The 19,784-nt window shown below is 44.2% G+C and overlaps 1 protein-coding gene across 2 annotated transcripts; it reads left to right on the top strand.

Annotated features, from left to right (window-relative positions):
• Positions 1–7,984: 7,984 nt before the first annotated feature.
• Positions 7,985–16,598, top strand: TGIF1 (TGFB induced factor homeobox 1). 2 transcript variants are annotated; one of them, XM_052703477.1, is made up of 3 exons: positions 7,985–8,403; positions 13,869–14,095; positions 15,481–16,598. In XM_052703477.1, exons 1-3 carry the CDS (start codon positions 8,388–8,390, stop codon positions 16,045–16,047), a joined length of 810 nt encoding a protein of 269 aa, XP_052559437.1. In that variant the 5' UTR covers positions 7,985–8,387; the 3' UTR covers positions 16,048–16,598. The 2 variants fall into 2 exon arrangements, with proteins under 2 accessions (XP_052559437.1, XP_052559438.1); XM_052703478.1 differs by lacking the exon at positions 7,985–8,403 and adding an exon at positions 9,089–9,353.
• The last annotated feature ends 3,186 nt before the right edge of the window (positions 16,599–19,784 follow it).

The raw sequence follows: 19,784 nt of genomic DNA, 5'->3' as shown, positions 1-19,784 counted from the left end.
AACAATAACAACAAATCCTCAGATCACTTACATGAAGAAAGCTTGAGCACTTGCTCTCTAAAAACATCAGAAGGAACAAACCTTACACAAGTAAATGCTTAGAATATACTCGGCGCAATTCCATGGCACAATTCACTTAATGTAAATTTTCTCACACCTTATAGCGTTGTCACAAGTCTCATATGGTCCATGGGATAGATATCCATGGAATCATTGCATCTTGGGATCCATGTGACCACAAGTGCATTTTTGACACTTGCTGACAGGTTGCCCTAGAGAAAAGAAGCTATCTGTCCCAAGTTGCTTAATGACCACTGACTATACAGAATATTGCTAAATACCATGTTCCAGGAATCCAGATCCATGGATGATTCTGGCTTACAGTCTAGCCTTCACCAAATCATCACGATTAAAAAAAGACTAAACCATTTTACTTAGAACAGCGAGGCACTGGACAGAACAGGCTACCCACAGAAGTTGTGGATACCCCATCCCTGGAGGCGTTCAAGGCCAGGCTTGATGGGTTCCTGGACAGTCTGATCTAGTGGTTGGCAACTCTGCCCATGGCAGGGTGGTTGGAACTAGAAGATCTTTCAGGTCTCTCCCAACCCAAGCCATTCTATGATAGTTCAGCATTCACAAGAAATATCCTGTAAAATGCCTTCATATATATAATTTTTCCTCATAGTGTCTAGATTATTATTAGCTAAATGGGCTTATTTCACTGGGTGGTAGCCCTTCTCATCTATCAGGCTGGCCCTAGTACATCCAAAATTTGTCCTAAAAAGTGCTGGGCACTGGATTTGATGAACACACGTAGGAAGGGCACACTACATAGACCCTGTAAACACCATTCACCATGCTGGCTGTAGATAACCTACATTCCTATTTCTCTCCCCCATTCAGTCCTCCTTTATCTGCAACCCTTCAGCATTTGTGTTTTAAAGTTAAGTACAAACACCTGGCTCATTTCCTCCAGTATAAAAGTACTGAGGCTTAGTAGGAGTAGGAGCCCAGTTGCTGCAATCTTCTCTGAAAAAAGAAAAAAAGAGAGAAGAGAAAAAAGAAAAAAAATCAGCAAAGCCTTGGTCATGGTCAAATTCATTTCCTTGGACTGCAGCTCTTTCATTGTTTCCTTGCCTTGGCCACATGCAGGTTTAGACATTCTAAATCATAACTCCAGACAGGAACTGTCCCAAATCATCACGATGTGCATTTGCCTTCAGAAGACTTAGAGCCTCAGGCCATGTCTAGGATTTTACAGAAAGGTGGCCAACACCCATTACCTATCGCTTTAAAAGCCCAACACGCCCTTTCAGCACTGAAAAGAAACTCTTTTCTCTAGACATAAAATATCCTTTTCATGACTCCACCCAGCTGAAAGTAGCAGTTCATCAGTATAACCTGCAAGATAGAAGCAGTAGTACCTAATTCTATAAATTTGTTCACGTTTGCTGGGCCTCTCAAGCAGGAAATGAATCTTTTCATCAAGTACTTTGTATATAAATCGTTAGTGAACAAAATAGCTTGCTTTTATCTTAAACGGATGCCACCACGCTATAAATCTGACTGGTTGCTGAAGAGAATTTATTCTCTCTACAATATCAGTAACATTGAAAGAATATTCTGATTGCACTAAATGCATGGAAATTCTAGCTAACGATAATAATAGTATAATCGTGGTATAATAATGAATATTAATAAAATTATCACAGCAGAAAAGTAAATGCAACACCAGTAGAGGTACAAAGCTGACAACTTTGAAAGTAAAGCTTCCAGCATTCAGAGCAGGCATAGGGTAGAGACAGCAATAAAAGCTTTTCTAAGTGCAATATATAGTGTTTAATTGCAGCCTGTCATAAAGTCTCACTATTTTTTAATTAGGCTACATCCTTTCAATCCTTGTTCAGCACAAAGTAACACATCCAAATAGGTCTTTCTATACTATTGTATCCAATACAGAATATCCATGCTTATATTCTACTAAAAAGACATGGAAAATATGAAGTCTCAGGGGGTATTCTTATTTTCTCAGTAAGCCTACCACTCTAAAGATGGAATGGCAACTGTGCACCTAGCAAATAACTTTCTTTTTCCCAAGCATAAAGCTGACTTTCAAGATGTCCATCTTCTGAAGCTTTTATTCTCTAGCACTCACGTTGCTTCTATTAGATGCTGGTACCATCGCTTTGCTAATTAACAGATCATATCAAGTACTTCAAGTTAGATTTTTATTATGAAGAAAATCAATCACATTGGTTATTTTGTTATACCAAATATTTAGTATAATTCACTCATTATAACTGCAGTCTTGTGCTTATGCAAAGCAAATTTTACTTTGTTGTGTATCAGTAATGTTTCTGAAATAATTAAAATAAAAACCACGCAAAAAAAAGGCAAATTTTTAGTGCAGAAGCTAACCAAGCACTTGGCTTATCCATTAAGTTATTTTGTTAAGACTAGACAATAGTAAACAGAATGGAAGAGTGCAGAGGCAAACTTACTCAGAGTTATTTCCAATTAAATAAAGCATTCTAACCCTCCCAAAATATCAGCTACCAAGTGCAGACATCCCTTAGGCTTTGTTTTCATTGGCTTTATTGGCAGATTTTCATACAGTTAGATACAGTTTGTCGATTAAAAAACTTAAGTGGAGATAGGCATTCAAGTATTTATTTCAAAAAGGTCAGCTAAGCAAAGTCACTCCTGCTTGGGGCACTTTTGCAGAAGCATTCTGCCTGGTCCTTACTACGCACTAACCAGTTTGTGGTAAAAGCATCCTAGCTATCCACAAAATAAGAAAAAGTATTCCCAAACAACATTTTTTTTTTGGTCAGCCATACCCACTTTACTTGCTTAATATCTTACAGATAAGCAAAAACTGATCACATAAATAGCGAAATTGCACCCACAATATCAAATTTCAGGAAAGGATCTGTTTCCTTGCATGCCTCAAGTTCTTAGGCTAGCTTGAAACTGTCAATCATGTCATTTGTCATGTTGATTATGATATGCTACAAAGGAGAACACAGCATGAGCTCCATCCCACCTTAGATGAGAAGGTAAAGCAGGTGATGAGATGTGCCTGTGGTGGACAACAATGATAATTGCTTCACAGATAGTGAGAATACACACCTGAGGTCTTATTCCAAGCAAGACTGAACCTATATTTCAGTTCTAAATTTTAATCTTAAACAGTGGTCTGACTTCAAACTATACACTTACACACTAATCAAGCTTCACAGACCACTCCCCAGAGGATCTATGCAGCTTCTAGTCTCAGAGTTGAAGGGATTATGCCACTGATGAAGTTTCAGAACTGTCTCATAACTAACATTACTATAGAGGCAGCTTAAGTATGTGCAGTAATCTTGCTAATATTCTACTTTCATATGCTTCTATACTGAGGCACAGATGCTGGGGAGACTCTGCAGAGATGAGGGAGCAAGGGCTGCCACAGGGAAGAGTTTAAAGAGGCCTCAGAGAAAGTACTGCACAAAAATCTGCTACAGAAGGCACTATTCCTCTTTGCCACTCTATATCTGAAACTTGCCAGCAAGCATGGTATCACTCTAGTGGCTAATCCTCATCAAGAACTACTGCCTGTTACCTTGAATCCATACTAAAGTCCATTCTGAGAACCAAAATGTTACAAACTTGATGCCATATAAAACAGGAATCAGTGCAATTCTACATACGAGATTCTTGATTTTTTTTTTTTTCTTGTTTCATCTTTTACAAGCACAAAAGTTCACACAAAGCAAAAAGCATATTCAGGTTGCAAAGTCTACCACCTGTAAGTTCTGAAGCATTAAAGATTGTCTTCACAACTTTGACTTACCCATTTTTGCCTTTACAGAGATAGCAAAGTGCACTCCAGTTATAGGAGCATGGCTGGCTGGTATAATTGAGATTTCCAAAAGATTTTCATGAGTAGCAGCAAGCTACTGCACAAAGAAAAGGATGAGGGAAAAGGCAAATAATAGCCATGAATAAAATGTGGTTGGAGCAAGAGAAACAGTGCAAGACCAAATGGCTTATGTCTTATTACAACAAAAACTGAGTTCAGGTCCTTACTCAAAGTTTTATTTTAGTATATTAACTCTGATCAGTGAGACAGAGAAATCAGGGCAGGTAAAGAAAAGTGAAGTGCCAAAGTCTGCAACTAACAAAAATGTTTTGGGAAAAGGGAGTTTTGTGGTGATTTCAGTTGCACGAACAGTGCAATGACAAAAGCACCTCAGCGTCAAGACAAAAATAAAGCCGTGTACAAGAGAAACCTCAAACAAGCTACGTACTCTCCCAGGTTGTTAAGATCCTCTGCTTAGTGTGTAACAGAAGCCAAAAGTAAAGCCCAATTTTCTGGATAGCGTATGAAATAGGTCAAGAAGCAATTTCAAAGACATATATTGTAACCAGAGACATAACTGTGCTGCACACTGTATACTAAGCATCAGTTACTTTTACTGAAAAATGGGATACTGTAATACTAAATAGACTTGGGAAAGAACCAAGACAACAATCAAAGGTTGGGAGTAATTCTCATAGGAAAAGAGATTGAAAAGACTGAAAAAATTTTATCTCAGAAAGCAGAGATGATGAAAGCATATGTGAATGGTACAGAGAAGGTAAAAAACAGGAACTTCTGTTTTCTTTGTTTCAAAGCACAAGAGGATATTCAATGAAGTAAATAGATAAGAAAAAAAATTGAAAGTCCCTTTTATGTAATTCACATTTCAACATGGTACCCTGCCACTGACCTTCATTTCAGAGTTTAAATACTACACTATACAGATACTGAACATTTATACTACTATACAAACCATCCACCATGATACAAGTTATATTAAATGATTGCTTCAAGGCTTCTATCTATTACAGATTAGGATGGAACGTTTGTGGGAAAATATTACCTCACTTCTGCCTTCTGCAGCCTCTCCTTTTCCTCCAGAACATCTGAGATTAGTCAATGTCAAGGATAAGAAAAGGTGAAGGTTGGGTGTGCCCGATAGCAACTCCTGCTTTTTTGTACACAGGACAGATATATTCACTGAAAGAACAGTTATTTGTTGCATCATTTTATTTGCCTCGTCAATGAAATACTTGCTTAACTTACTGAATACTACTTAATTCTAATATTCTAATTTAAAGTAAAGTATAAAACTTTCTAACAAACATTACAATGGCATTTCAATGTTCCACAAAGATCTGTGGATTAATTTTCTTAAGGTCTTATGAATTGGGAAGATGTAACACCCTCCATTTTATGAATGGGAAATGGGAACAGCGATAAAAAATACCCATAAGGCTATGATGCCTAGGTCTTGGCTGTCTGTAGGAGTTTGATATCAAAACACAGTTTTGGAGACTTCAGGGGTAGTAGTTAGGCACACACAGGACCTCACAGCAAAACACTTGCAAGTCAGAAGCATGTAAGATATCACATGTGACAGCATGACATGGCAGAAACAAGCATGCATCACCACAGAACACAGATAAACCTCTGATACAGAGGGTTATTGCACAGTACAAAATCTAACCCCTCCAATTTTACTCCTCTCCTTTGAATAAGTTCTACAAATACCTACACCATGTCTACGCAGACAGATCCAGACAGAGCTGAACTTGCTCACACTAAACCAGGCTGTTCAAACCTGTTGGTACAGAGCTATCTTGACGCGTATGCATACAGCGCTGCTTACCCAAGGAGCTGCTCAGAAGCCAAAGTTGTTCAGGAAGAAGCACGAGATATGATTATTAGTGCTGATACAGCTCCAGCAGATTAAGTAATGCTAAAATCACAGCTCTGCCAACCCGTGAAGGGAAAAGAAAAACTGTAGAAAGTTATGTGTTTTCTTACGTATCAACAGCTTCTGCCTGCAAACACCGAAACCCATCATCAACTTATGGAGCACCAGCTGACTGAACTCAGAAAAAAATCAGGTTGCTCCCTCTCCTTAGATTCCAGCTCAGAACAGGCAATGATCTCACCTGCTACCTCTTTAGATACAATCTTCTTTCAGGTGTGTCAAAGCTTTACTGTCAGAAAAGGCTACAGCAGTTTGCTTCCAACCACCCTACTTATTAGCAAGCTTTACCCGCTCTATCACTTCAACACCCACCAGAGCCTTCATGTGCTAGAATAAACTAGATTCTGTAGACAAGCCCCAGCCACTGCTCCAACCTTGTCCTGGGGGCTGCAAACTGCACAGTGCCCTGGACACTATCTGTCTCTCCCTGCAGCTCCAGATACGGGCACACTCTCTCAACACTTACATCTGCAGAGCAAGTTAGAAAAAAGAAAAAGAAAAAAAAGAAAAAAAAGAAAAAAAAAGAAAAAAAAAGAAAAAAAAAAAAAGAAAAAAAAAAGAAAAAAAAAGAAGAAAAAAAAAGCCTCTCTGGGTACGTTGTACCTGGAATGGAGCTAGGAATGAGTGCTCAGTGCTCTGCTGCGTTCTACTACTAGCAGCCCGACCCTCCTAGTCTTTACAGCCTATCTGCTTCATAAGCTGCCATATGCTAAGTCAAAAATCAATTTTGCCTTTGGAGAAAATTCCAGCAGTTAGGAGTATTAACTAACACTATTAAAAACAAGCTTCAGCTCGGTGCGAGAGGAAAGCATTATTTTTCCCCTCCTAAAGACGACAGAAGAAAAAGGGAAGAGTTTGGTTCACCACTCGTCAGCAGCCCCAGGGACAGCGAGCTACGCGGGCATCTCCTGGGATCCTTGACATATCTTTTGTTCACTTCCCGTCGTTACTTTTTTGGCACGACCAAGCGTGGACGCTGAAAGCGCCGGTTTGAAGAGTCAGCTCTCACAGCTGGGGAGTCGGACTTTAAGAGAAAAAAAAAAAAAGAGAGAAACAAAAACACAAGCGGTGGCAGGGGAGCGGCGGGAGCAGGCTGCGGGGCGCGGGTACTCAGGGCGGGCGGTTGGGCGGGTAACGGCCCGGCTCGCACCGCCGCCGCTCAGTCAGCGCTCCCCCCTTTCTCTCCTCCCGCCAGGCACAGCCGCGGGCCACGCAGCCCCGCGGGCGGCGGAGAAGCGGCCTCGTTGGCCGGAATTGCTCAACAGCCGCCCGCCGCGTGCGTCCCTCGCGCAGGATGTAACAGCTGTTTTATCTCCGGCAAGGTCGCTGTAATGACGCTATGTAAAAATAGTTACGAGGTGCTTGGGAGGGTTTGCTGTTGAAACGCGGCTGCTTCCCGCTCGGAGGTGAATGCTCGTCTTTGTGGACGTACAAGCCAGGAGGCGGAGGGGAGGAGAAAGGGGGGGAAGGAGCGCTGTTTTGCCGTAGGACTCCGTGATTTCATCAGCCGCCAGCAGCGCTGCCCCGCAGCACGTGGCCCTGCAGCAGTACAACAAACACACGCGGTAGTGCAGCGCTGAGCAGCGCGTGGCTCTCCACGCGCGAACCGTCCCCCATCCCTTTCCTTCCCCCCCTCGGTTCTGCGGGCAGCCCCGGGCACCGGGAGAGCGAAGCGGAGCCGCTGGCGGGTCGCGTTTGTCTCATCTCGGGAGGAAAATAAACTGTTGCTGCACCACGTGCTTGCCCGAGAGGGATGAGTCAAGCCGAGAGACTTTTTCTCTCTCTACAAGCGTGTGTCACAGCAACATCCACCGAGGGGCGAGGGGGGGGGAACAGCCCGGTGTAAAAATAACCCCGAAAAGGACGCGCCTGCCCTGGGAGGGGGGCGGCGGTGACACCGGAGGGGCACTGCGGAGCCGGGCGGGGTGTGGGGCTCCTCGGAGGGCTCCGCACACACTCTCCTTTCTTCTCGGCGGAGGAGTGGGTGGTTCATCCGGCAGCAACAGGAGGAGGCGAGTCAAGGGCAGCTGTCAAAACCTCCCCCCTTTCGCTCGGCCCCTTCTCCTTCCAGTTTAACGATCAAACAAACGCCTGCTTGCCTGTCTGGAAGAAAGGCGGGCGGGCTGCCGAGTGAGTGAGTGTGTGTGTGTGTGTGTGTGTGTGTGTGTGCAGGAGCAGCAGCAGCGTGCCCCCCGGCCCTCCCTCCCTCTCGCCGCGCCTGGGAGGGGAGGGGAGGGGAGAGGCGGCGGGAGGAGGGAGGAGGCAGCGCCGCGAGTGCGAGCGTAGCTCCGGGTGACTCTGTCTCAGTCACTGCGGGAAGGGGGAGGGCGGCCGCGCGCACCTTTCCCTCCCGTGCTTTCTCCCACTTCCACGAGGAAGGAACAAAGGCGAAGCGAGCCCGCGGCCGTCGGAAAGCCCCCAGGGAGGCGGAATCCCGCGGCTCCCTGACAGCAACGCGGCCCCGGGCCGGCCGCCTAGCCGCTCTTCTTCGCCGTCCTCCTCCTCGTCGCCGAGTTGAGAATCCGGGGAGCAGCGTCCCGCTTCGCCTCCCGGAGCGCGGCGGTCGTCGCCGACACGATGAAAAGTAAAAAAGGTACGTGCGGGGCGCCGCTCGGATGCGGCGTGACAGCGAAGGCGGCGCGCTCTTCCCGCCCGCGTTCCCCGCAGGGCCGCAGTGGCCGTTGGCGCCGCAAGCGGCCGTTGCTCGGCGGTCGCTGTCCGCCCTCCCCGTCCCGCTGCCCCGGTGCGAGGTCGGCGCGCAGCCCCGCTCTTTGTCTGCGGCGCGGGGACCGGAACGCGATCGCTGCTAAACTGCCGCTTTCCCCTGCCCTCGTAGTTCTGAAAAGAGGAGAAGAGTCGGAAAGTTTCCCTGCGCTTAGGGTTAAAAGGAGAAGGAAGACTGCTTCCCCCCCCACCCTCCCGCCGCAGCGGGTTTTCTTTGTGTGTGGGTGTACAGACTGCAAACTTTCAGCTGGCGGCCGTGCTTGTAAGTGCTTTAAATCAGAGCGCGGCCGGAGCCGCGCGCAAGAAGTTCCCAACTTGCGCGTCCCTGCCGTTGTGAGGCGGCGGCGGAGCAGCTCCGCTCGGCGCCCCTGGGCCGTGCAGTCGTCTCGGGCTGTGCGGGCAGCCGAGCACAAAGGGACCCGGGGCACAAAGAACCAAGTTTCGGCGGTTCGCAGCCCTCGACCTCCTTCCCCCCCCCCTTCACTCCCCTGTGCAGTGATTTGAGGGCACGGCGCTGACTCCTCATGTCGCAGCCCTGAGGTAGGCTGCGATTCGTCCCCTCGTTTTAGGCACGGTGTGTTTTTCTCCTGTATGATTTCGCTGAATTAATTTAGCCCGGTTATTTTTAGGACATTCCTATGCTCCCTATTTGCACAGCAGTGGTGAGCTGGTTTCCTGTCTGCTGTTGCTTCCATTGTTCAGACCTCTCCCCGAGGGCAGCTGCTGGTTGCCGAAATACCAAACTCCCCACACTTTCGACTGTTGTTCTTGCCACCCCCCGAAATAAATGCGTGTGAAAAGTGCTGACGTCGTTTCTAGGTATGCATGTGTAGGTCTTTGTGCGAGCGAGCCGCTCCGAGGGCTGGAAGTTGTGGGCTGGAACAATGGGGACAATGGGAGGTGACGTGCCGGAGGGGCAGCTCCGCAAAGGGGCCGGGGGCTCTGCTGGCACCGAGCGGGAGGAGGGGAGAGGGACGGGGCTGTACGAAGTGTTGGGGATGGGGCCTTTGTTGTGTTCTGCCAGGGGCCGCCCGGCGTCGGAACCTCGCTCAGAAGTTTCAAAGAATGACTTTGTTTCGGATTTCTTGCTCTCAGCCCTAGAGAAGTCCCGTTTAAAGAAGGAAAACAAACGTACAGCGTAGCCAAGTGTGGCTGCTTTAAGAGCGGCGGAGCTCAAGCTGTGAAACGCGAAGGGAAGCAAACGAGCTGGTTCCTCAATTATGAAACGTACTCAAAGGAAAAGTTTTTTGTTTTTTCTTTTTTTTTTTTTTACAGTGGAAATTCCCTCGTACATCCCTCATGCAGTTCGTGGTTACTTCTGAATAATTTTAAGTTGATTTATTTTTGTTGTTGGCTTTTAAATTCACATTAAACTTTAGTTAGCTTCCTTTTTTTCCTTTTTTTCCTTTTTGTTTTTTGTTTTTGTTTTTTTTTTCTTTCCCTTTTCGCTATCGGACTACCCCGAGGACTGCTCGGTGGATGGTTTCATTTGCAAATAATAAGCTGATAGCGATCACACGGAACATACTCGGTTAGTTAATTACCTTTCGAATACACTCTTGCGAAGAGCCAGGCATGTGCTCAAGTTGATACATGTGAGGAATCCTACCGAGCTTGGTTACGACAGGACCGAAGCCGTAGATGGGACCCGTCCTGTTTATCTGCCCTCATAACAATCCCGTTTAAATTCGCTCAACCCCGCCGGGTGGGGTGGGAGGCTTTCCAGAAGGTGATTGTTTTGTCTGCTGCCTCTCTGGAGGGCAGAGATTGTTTCTTGTGGTAACTTTGTCCTGTTTTGAATAACAATTGGCCTGTGCCACTTCCTCTGCGAAGCTCTTCCTCGACACAATGGGACGGTGATGTTTTTTTTTCCTAATAGCTCGAATTTGCTTAACTCCCGCTTCATCTTTCGAATACTTCGTCCTCCCCCTCGAGTGTTTCGACGTGCCTTCTTAAGGAGCAGTGGTCCATTCTGAAATCAGCTTTAGTTATCGCTGTTCTTCTCAAGTTGTGTATCAGAGCTGTTGGCGATTAGGTGCTGAGCCCAGGGTTATCCCTGGAAGCAGTCTGCTCTGCTGTTTCCAGGCGTCTCAGGGCCCTGACAGCATTCAGTATCCAACCAGCTATATATATGGCTGCAACTGGGGAGCTGGGAGGATAAAGTAATGTGATAAGAAGAGATGGTGGTCGTGCAGCCCTTAGCCTGTTGCTGAAGCCCCTTGGTGGACACGTACTGCTCATCTGTGGGGTGGTGGTGGGGATGGAGCCCTGGGGTGTTGGGCTCGTCCCCAGCCCTCTGCCGGCATGCCCAGGCTGCTTTGGCTTAGTCATGTGAAAGCAGCGTTTCTGTTTAGTTGAACGTGTTGGAGAGAAGGCAGAAAGTAACCTGACACTGGCTTGTTTTTAAGATGGAATGAATTAGTGGGTCAGCTGGGGCTGCTCGGCATGTCCACTAGTCTTTATTCGGGGTGTAAATAGCAGTAAGCCAACGGTCTGGCAGTGGATCCCGGCCAGAAACCTTTTCAGTTTGGCCCTGTTAAAACAGGAAACCAGCAGCGAATAGCCTGATTACTAACAAGAAGGCAAAACAAAGCTGGGTTGTAATCAGCAAGAATGCTTTAATGAAAACAGAGCCTTGACAGCAACAACGTGGCTCCCGCTCTAGTAAAAAATATCAGCTGGGGCCGTGCGAGATTTCTCGCCAGGACTTCCTGTCGCCGCGCCGAGCGGAGCTATCTGCGCAAAGTTCAGAGGGCTGCTGCTCTATTTAAATGAGCTCATTTAAATGAGGAGAAGTTGTAACACACTGGGTTTCCTGCTCACCCTGACCTGCTCTGTGTCACTGACTTGCTCTGTCAATTCATATGACACGCCGAGCGAGCCGGCCAAAGGGCAGGCTCCGCGTTGACTCATTCCTTGCTAGGTAGGCTGTGGTTAGTCAGACGGCAACTTTTACTTCAGAAGTGCCATGGCAGAAGAACGGGTTTGCAAAACACAGAAGCGTTTTCACACTGCTGGCTTTTAGTGTTTTGCCGCATATATATATATATATATATATTTTTTTTCCCAGGTGAAAAAGAGCAACAGTTTTGAAACAAGTTTTGCTGCCGAGGCAGTTTTCTCAAATTCAGAGGCTCCGGTGGAGTGCTTCAGCTGTATTACTAGGTCCTGGGGAAGTTAGGCCAAGTGGGGCGGTGGTGTGTCTGGAGGACTTGTGTTATTCCATTTAAATATGGCTCACAGACTGTTAGACACCTAATTTTCTCACAGGAGTAGTTTCTTTGACTCCTTATTTCCAGCTTTCACTGTTTGCCTCTCCCTGTTTTCCAGAGTCCTGTCTTGCCTATTACATTTAAAAACAAACAAAAAACCCAACCCACTGAAGTGCTTCAAGACTTCTAGTTTCTGACAAACAAGGGCAGCACACTTGAAAACATTGTCTGAATAATGAAGACTAGTTTTAGCTAGTTTTTAAATTCAGTTTGGGAGGTGTGAGTTGCTTTGCAGAGCCATCATGCTGTCTGTGCATGATCTTTGTTCCAAGAACTGCTACTTATGGCTCCAGAGGACCCCATTGTGCAAGACATGTTCTCAGGTTAGATTGCAAGCATGACAGCACTTTGCATGAAGCTATTACAAATAGAGAAGCGATTGCTCAGAATCATTTTAAAGCAAACTTGACATACTTTCTACATGAGTTAAGAACTTGTTTACATAATTTGGGATTTATCTCTTATAGGCCATTTAAATATTATCCTATTGTTCTTGTGCCATGACTGGATAATTTATGTGGCAAATCATCCCAGGAAAAGTTTGGTATGTCAGTTGGGTGTTTGACGGTTCCATAAATCAGCAGTTTAGAGAAGGAAAACAATACTAAGTGAATTACTGAAGTAACGATGCCAGACACTTTGCAGATTGATGGTTCTCCTGGGAATGCTTGCGTCTCAAAAATATGCATTGAGATCTGAGCAACTTAAACTGAATTTAAGGATATTGAAGCTTCTCATAAATAAGAGGAAGAAAGAGAACGATTTGCAGTATCAGCTTTGGCTACGGTTTGAAGGTATGGGGGGAAATCCTACGCTCCACATGCTCTGGGAAGTAATGAGCAACAGTTGCGCACACCCTTTTCTTTTTTTCTTATTGCTTTATATAGTTTATGCTTTCACATGCACATGTATTAAATTTCAGGGCTAACTCTTTCCTTAAACAGAATCTTTGAATTATGGGTAGTAGCCCACATAATTTTTTTTTTTTTTTTTTTTTTACTTCTGACATTTAACTTGGCTTTTACTGTTCATGTTTTTAATTTTGATGTCATAAATGAGCAAGTTCCTTTTTCTTTCCCCCACCCCCAACATGACATACAAATTTCATGTTCATGGGAAGAGTTTATGGGCTTCTTTTTCTTGACTTTTTTTTTTTTTCTAGAAGACACTTCTGCAAGTCAGTATGTTTTCACTTGAAATTAGTACTGTGTTATGTTATAGTAGTTTGCTTCCTCAGTGCCTTGTATATTCTACAGAAGCAGGAAATTGTAGCCTTCCTAGTTGTTGACTATTAAATCTTTATTTATTTTTATTTACCTAACATAGCATCAAGTAGTGTGGTATATAGAAAAGGACAATTAATTGTGTTTTTTAAATGATTCTAATGATTCTCTAATACTGAAATGCAATTACATTTTAGAAGTCTATCACCTATCATGCTGATATACACGAGTAAGGCACCTGGTTCTTACCTTATCCTGCACCTTTTACTAAGTAAATGTCCACTTGAGAGTGAAGGCAGGCACAGTTTTCCCTTTTTTCTTTTCTTTCTCTGTAGATCCAAGATGAACTATTAATTTATAAAAATCTACAAGCTATCTCTCTCATGAGGGAAGCATCAGCATTTTAAGGGGTAATTAAGTAACCCATTGCTGGAGTTGGGTATATGGCTTCTCAGTTCTTGTCTATTGGCTCTTTGCCCAGCCCCTGGTTATCCTTGAAGAGTGCTGAATGCATACATACCATGGCAAGCAAATTGGGCCAATATTGGCATTAGATAGAAGCTATCTGATAACAAGCAGTAGATAAAAGGTTGTTAGGGGAACGAAAAATGAGGGTTTACAGAGAATTCCCTTAGGAACAGCTCATTGGTGCTACTTTGTGTTCAACTGACAGTAAAGCTGCAGCTTGACCAGTTACAGGACAAATCCCCCATAAAGCAGGCTGTGCCACATTCATGGTAAAAGTGCTTACTATAAAACAAGTCTGAACCATGGAGTGCTGGAGCTAAGTAGTTTCCTGAGGTGGGAGGCTGATTGTACTTGTCCTCTTGTAATTGCAGGTGTAGTTGCAATATCAGGCAGTGAAACAGAAGATGATGACACTATGGATGTCCCACTGGATCTTTCCTCATCTGCTGGCTCGGGCAAACGGAGGAGACGTGGCAACCTACCCAAAGAGTCTGTGCAGATTCTTCGGGACTGGCTTTATGAGCACCGATACAATGCTTATCCTTCAGAGCAAGAAAAAGTGCTGTTATCCCGGCAAACACACCTTTCCACACTACAGGTATGCAAATAAAGCAGTTCTTTTTGTTTAGTTTAAAGGAACTGTTTTCTGATTTCTTCTTAATTTACCTGTAGTCTAGTCACTGATGTAATGTTTGCACTGCATGTGATGTTTTTGCTTTTTTTTTCCTTTCCTGTTTTTCTTTTTTTAATCATTACTTATTCCATTTCTGATGGCAGCTTTAAAGGAAAATTCAGATGAGTGGTGTGTTATGATGATGATCTTTGTTTACTGGGAATAAAATGACATATTCAAGAGAACAGACAGTTGTGAATTTGAACATGCATGCTAATTTTTTGCAGAATTGGGGCCCAAAAGACATAAAGTATCAGTATGAGGTAATTTATTGTGAGGAGAAAGGATTCATTTGTCAACAGAAGCTTTATGGTGATAGATGCAGAGCTGAGCATATAACTGCCTCTAAAACTGCAACTTGAGGCCCATTCCCATAGAACGTGAACATCTATAATTATGTGTACGGCGAGTTCCATTAAGATCAGTGAAACAACTGATAGATATAGATAGAGCTACTCAAGTGCATTAGCATGGGTGTGATCAGGCTTTTATGTGGCTAGTTTTGGATTCCCACCCAGTAGCAGCTGCAAGGTCTCCCTGGTCTCGTCATTCTTACCTTTCTTGATCATCTTTGGTGGGAGAACTGTGAGCAATTGCTTATTCCCACTTGATGGAAGGTGGCTGCAGGAAAGCTTATGCAAAACCTGGTTTTGAGAGATGCTAAATATAGTGTTCCTGTTGGCTTCTGGGCTTTTTTTTTCTTCCCTGATTGATTCGTTAGTATAAAATCCACAATTGGCTGTAAAGTAGAATTCTCTTTGTGTAACACTGTAAAGAAAACCTTCTTCATGTAGTAAACGTAAAGAAAAAAAAAAAAAAAAGACGTTAAACTATAAACTATCGTGTATTGTCCAGGAAACTGGTTTGATATTTAAACAAGGACAAACTTAAGTGAGGTAATTCATGTTATGTCTGTCGACACAGTCAGTTGAACAAGGAAAATCAGTAACTATTTGTGGGAGGAGTGGCCCTCTTCAGAGAGAAAAGGTTTTCCTGTTGTTAATTAACCTAAGCACAGGGAACAATGGCTAATAGATTAATGTGTGTGCACAGGGTTAAAAGCTAAACCTCTGGGCTCAGGCTGGCCGACTTCAGATGTCCTGGGGCTTTCTGTAGAAGGAGCAGGAGCTGGGGGCAGAGAGAGGACAAGGGAAAAGGCCTTAGCCAGGCTTGTCAGAGCTTGTCCTGGAGTCTCTTTTGTTCGATTAAGGAAACTGCTTGGAGGGAGTCATCAATCTAACCCAACGACTCTAATGGCACATAGTTGGAAGTGAACGAAGGTAGAAATTAAGATCTTGTTGTATTCTCAGGTCTGCAATTGGTTTATCAACGCGCGCCGCAGGCTCTTACCTGATATGCTGAGGAAGGACGGCAAAGACCCAAACCAGTTCACCATCTCACGGCGGGGGACCAAGCTTCCTGAAGGCAGCATGATGGAGTCCTCCATGGGCACAAAGAACTTCCTTCCCTTGCTGGAGGAGAGCCCCTTCCTTCCCACCTCTGCCACGCTCAGCAAGACTGTGTCCTCTTCCAAGCCTGTGTCCCCGGGGTCTGTCCTGGCTCGGCCCTCGGTGATTTGCCACACGACTGTGACTGCGTTGAAAGATGCCCCTTTCCATTTTTGTCAGCCAGCTGATGTGGGCCAGACCACGGACCTGCAGCAGCCCCCGGCCAACGCCTTCACAGACAGCTCCCTCTCCTACCACGAGGATGCCTCTAAACTGGGACCTGGTGCGAATGCGCAAAGCGGGCTCTTTAACACTCCTCCTCCAACCCCACCAGACCTCAACCAGGATTTTAGTGGATTCCAGCTACTGGTGGATGTTGCACTCAAAAGGGCGGCAGAGATGGAGTTGCAGGCAAAACTCATGGCCTAAATCCCCTTCCTTCTCTTTCCCCATTTTGGTTGTTTGGGTTTTGTTTTTTTTTTTCCAGGCAGGGATCTAACAGCTGTGTGGTTATTGCCACCCACACAATATCAAAAGACTTAACTGCATTATTATTATTTTTTTTTTTATTAATCTTATTTGCACAAGGGATTGCTGAAATGAAGCTTCCTGTCACTGAGATGGTCTTCAGTGGAATATGGTCATTCCAAGAATTATAAACTTTAAAGCTACTGTAGAAAGAAAGGATTGTGTGTTTTTTTTTTTGTTGTTGTTGGTTTTTTTGTTGTTTTTTTTTTTAATATTTTCTTTGTAGGTTTTTCATAATGTGATATGGTTCCCAAGATCATGTGATTTGTTTTTTTTTCTATCAGACTGTGCAATATCTAGTAATGATATAGAGTCTTCTTATCATTCCCATGTGGAACAGAATATACCGACACGCTGTCTAAAATAAATTTTCAATTTTTTTAACAATATGAACTTTGGATGATTATGCTTTTTTTCCCACAATGTAATAAAATATTTTCTTTAAAAATGGATGCATGAGGAGTATTTTGTTGCATACAAACTTTTCAGAAAACACAGCTTTACTCTCAAAATACACTGGAGTGAGAGAAATATTTTTGACCTAATACTGGCTTTGTTTGGTTTAGAGAGCTGCACTAGCAGCTGTTGTTAACCAGATGTTCAAAGGAATGCTGAAAAGTGGACCTGAAGTACCTGACTGTGTTCTGCTGTGTTGACCTTTTCAAAGAGGCCAAAGAGAGCAGTGTAGTCAGCTTGCATTAAGTTTCGGGAGGGGTGTCTTAGGCCCCTCTCAGAGCTGGAGTATTCTGGCTCCTAGAAATACCTTAGGGCTTAGAGTAGGGGGCCATGGGGAGGTTTTTCTGAGGATGAAACAAAGAGGCCAGAAAAGGGTTGGGGTGAATATTTCTTTGTAAGTCATTGTGGTACAGCTTCTAGACGTCTTTAAAGACTAATTTTGATGGGGTCAGGAAGGGCAACACAACTTCTGATTTTCTTGGGCTAGCAATGGTAAGATTTTGGCTCTAAATCCAGTAGACTGTGAAATAGGAGAGTGTCAGGTTGAAAGCTGTGTTTTGGGAGCCAGATTATTTGTGATACTTTAAACACCAAAGGGATAGGTGACAAAGATATAGAAGAGATCTCTGCTGTATTTGTGTGTATTCTGGCCAGTGGAATTTTCTCAAAAGTTACTTTTCAGAGGAGGACTCTGGCTGTCAGAATGAATTACTACTAAAAAACACAAAGTTGCAGCTCACATTTCAACTTTTTTGGATGTCTGTCACCCACCCTCATCTTTCTAACAACAGTGAAACAGGAGACCCTCAGGGAGAAAAATCAGTTCTGGCTAATCCTTAAACCAGTTGTCTGCTTGGTGATTGGGGGAGGGTTTTGTGGAGCAGGAGGGCAGGCAGATGTAAGAGTATTCTTAGGAGTAGGCACAGTGTGTGCTGTTTTGTTTTTTTTCTCTTTTTCCTTGTGGTTTTTCTTTTTGTAGGCAACAGAAAGCTGTTTGTTCTCTGGAGTACTCTTTGAAATTTTGCTTGGTGTAGGACTTCTTTAAACCTTTAAAGTCAGTGTTAATACGCTCAAGGAAAAAAAAAAATCATAGGAGCTTGCTTATGTGAGCATCAGCTTTGGTAACAATAGAAACAATGCAGGGTTGTCCTCATATGCTGTGCGATTATAGAATCAGGTTTTTAATTTTTACAATACATTTTTAGCTGAAATAAAGCTACCAATAAAATTGTTCTGAGCATAGCCAGGTGTGGCTGTGGGTTTTATCTTCAAGTAATAGCATACAAGTCTAGAAAAGAGACTTGAGTACTGTCCCTTTGTCTGGACATACTATTCTTCATGCTCCTAGGCTATTTTCCTTTGGGATACCTTGGCACTTTTTTTTAACCTATTTAGAAGGAAGTTCTTCACTCAGAGGATGGTGACGCACTGGAACAGGTTGCCCAAGGAGGTTGTGGATGCCCCATCTCTGGATGCATTCAAGGCCAGGCTGGATGTGGCTCTCGGCAGCCTGGTCTGGTGGTTGGCAACCCTGCATATGGTGGAGGAGTTGAAACTAGATGATCACTGTGGTCCTTTTCAACACAGGCCATTGTATGATTCTGTTTCTATGATCTACTTGGAATAGGCTTTTGTGTATGAATGAGGTCAATGTTGAGCAAAAAGAGGGGGAAGTTGAAGAAAATCCCTTTGTGGCATAGATGTTTGCTCTCAACGGATGCTAGGCACCCAGAAAGAAGTCTTGTCTTTGCTAAGAGGTTCATAAGATACTTTCTTATCCACATAAGTGTTCTATTGCAACATTCCTTATGCCTGTACTTCAGGTGCTGCCCAAGAAAAAACCATCTCAGGCAAATGTTTTTTCCTTGTTTGAGTAGTTGGACTTTTTCCTTATTCTTTTTTTTTTTTTCAAAGAAGGTTGCCAGTGTGCTGAGTGGTAGAGAAAATGTAGGGGATCGTATCATCAAAGGGTACTCTCAGATCCTTACTCTCCATTAATCTGCCCTTAAAATAAAAAAAAATGTCAACAAGTTTAGGAAAAAAAAGTTTTGCTTGCTGAGCTGATCAGTTCTGTAATTCCGCCAGAGCATCTGCAGTAATTAAACGAAGAGAGGAGGAGGAGGAAGAAAACTTGTCATTCAGGTTAACAGTTTCCATTGAAAGTAAAAGCCTGTGGTCTCTGCTGTTGCCATTTGCCGCTCTGCCACACAAGGTGACACTGGCCTAACAACCAGTGCCCTGCCCTTGTGATGAGCACTGCGTTTCCATCATGCTGACACCTATCCATGAGACTTTACTTGTGACCAATTTTGCTTGAGGCTGATTATTGGTTGTTGTTGTTGTTGTTGTTTTTTTTTTTTAATTATTATTTGGGTTAAGGCTACACCTAGAAGTTCAACTGCAGCCATAAGCCGAAGGAGTAACACCTGGTGCATAGTGGAATGGCTTTCCCCTCTCTGCAGGTGTTAGTTTACTTGGAGGAATGAAAATGACTCACTGAGTATCCACTACAATAAAATCAAAGGCAGTTTCTGCTTAGTGACACTTTGGTTCCGACTGCTAAAGTTTGCCCTAATCTATTCTTTCAGAGCAAAAACTTGTAGTTAACTCCAGATAAAATTATCAAAGATACATTTCGGGCATCAAACGGAACTAGGGTCCAGAATGAGGAAGAGTCCCAATGACTAACAAGTGCAAGGCTGTTCCTGCCAGCAACTCATCCCTGTGAGAACAAAGGGAAAGTTTATTTCTGGAAGCTTGTTTGGCTGTAGAATAGGAAAAAAAGAAGAAAGCAGTGAAAAGAAACAACGAGACAACATTTTGCTGCTCTTGCTGCAGCGACAAACCTAATTGTGAGGCAGCTGTCAAAACCCAAGCTCTGCCTGCATGCACCAACTGGGATTGGCTGCTAATGCAGGACCAGCAGTGCTGTGCCGTGCCGTGCCATACGGAGAGCGTGCTGCTGGCCAGAGCCCGAGTGACCCAGGAGGAGCAACAAATATGAGACAGTTCGCCAGCAGACGTGTTTTCATGGCAGTTGTGTCTTGTAAACAACTTGTGGCAGCTGCACATGATAAATCCCAGTGCAAAGCAAGGATAATTACAATAGGGACGGGATCTTGGGACTGGCAACTGTGTGTGTGAGTGCATGGGAGGGGGCATCCCATGGGATGCTGGGGGGA

This window comes from Tympanuchus pallidicinctus, unplaced genomic scaffold (assembly GCF_026119805.1).
Source record: "Tympanuchus pallidicinctus isolate F22 unplaced genomic scaffold, pur_lepc_1.0 scaffold5, whole genome shotgun sequence".
NCBI classification, from domain to species: Eukaryota; Metazoa; Chordata; class Aves; order Galliformes; family Phasianidae; genus Tympanuchus; species Tympanuchus pallidicinctus.
Note: the sequence above shows the minus strand (reverse complement) of the source record. Positions and strands in the feature narration are given on the sequence as shown.

Bases quoted from the DNA above. Each gene is read 5' to 3' on its own strand.
- TGIF1 (XM_052703477.1), top strand. The intron at 14,096-15,480 runs GTATGCAAATAA...TTGTATTCTCAG, and splicing joins CACACCTTTCCACACTACAG to GTCTGCAATTGGTTTATCAA.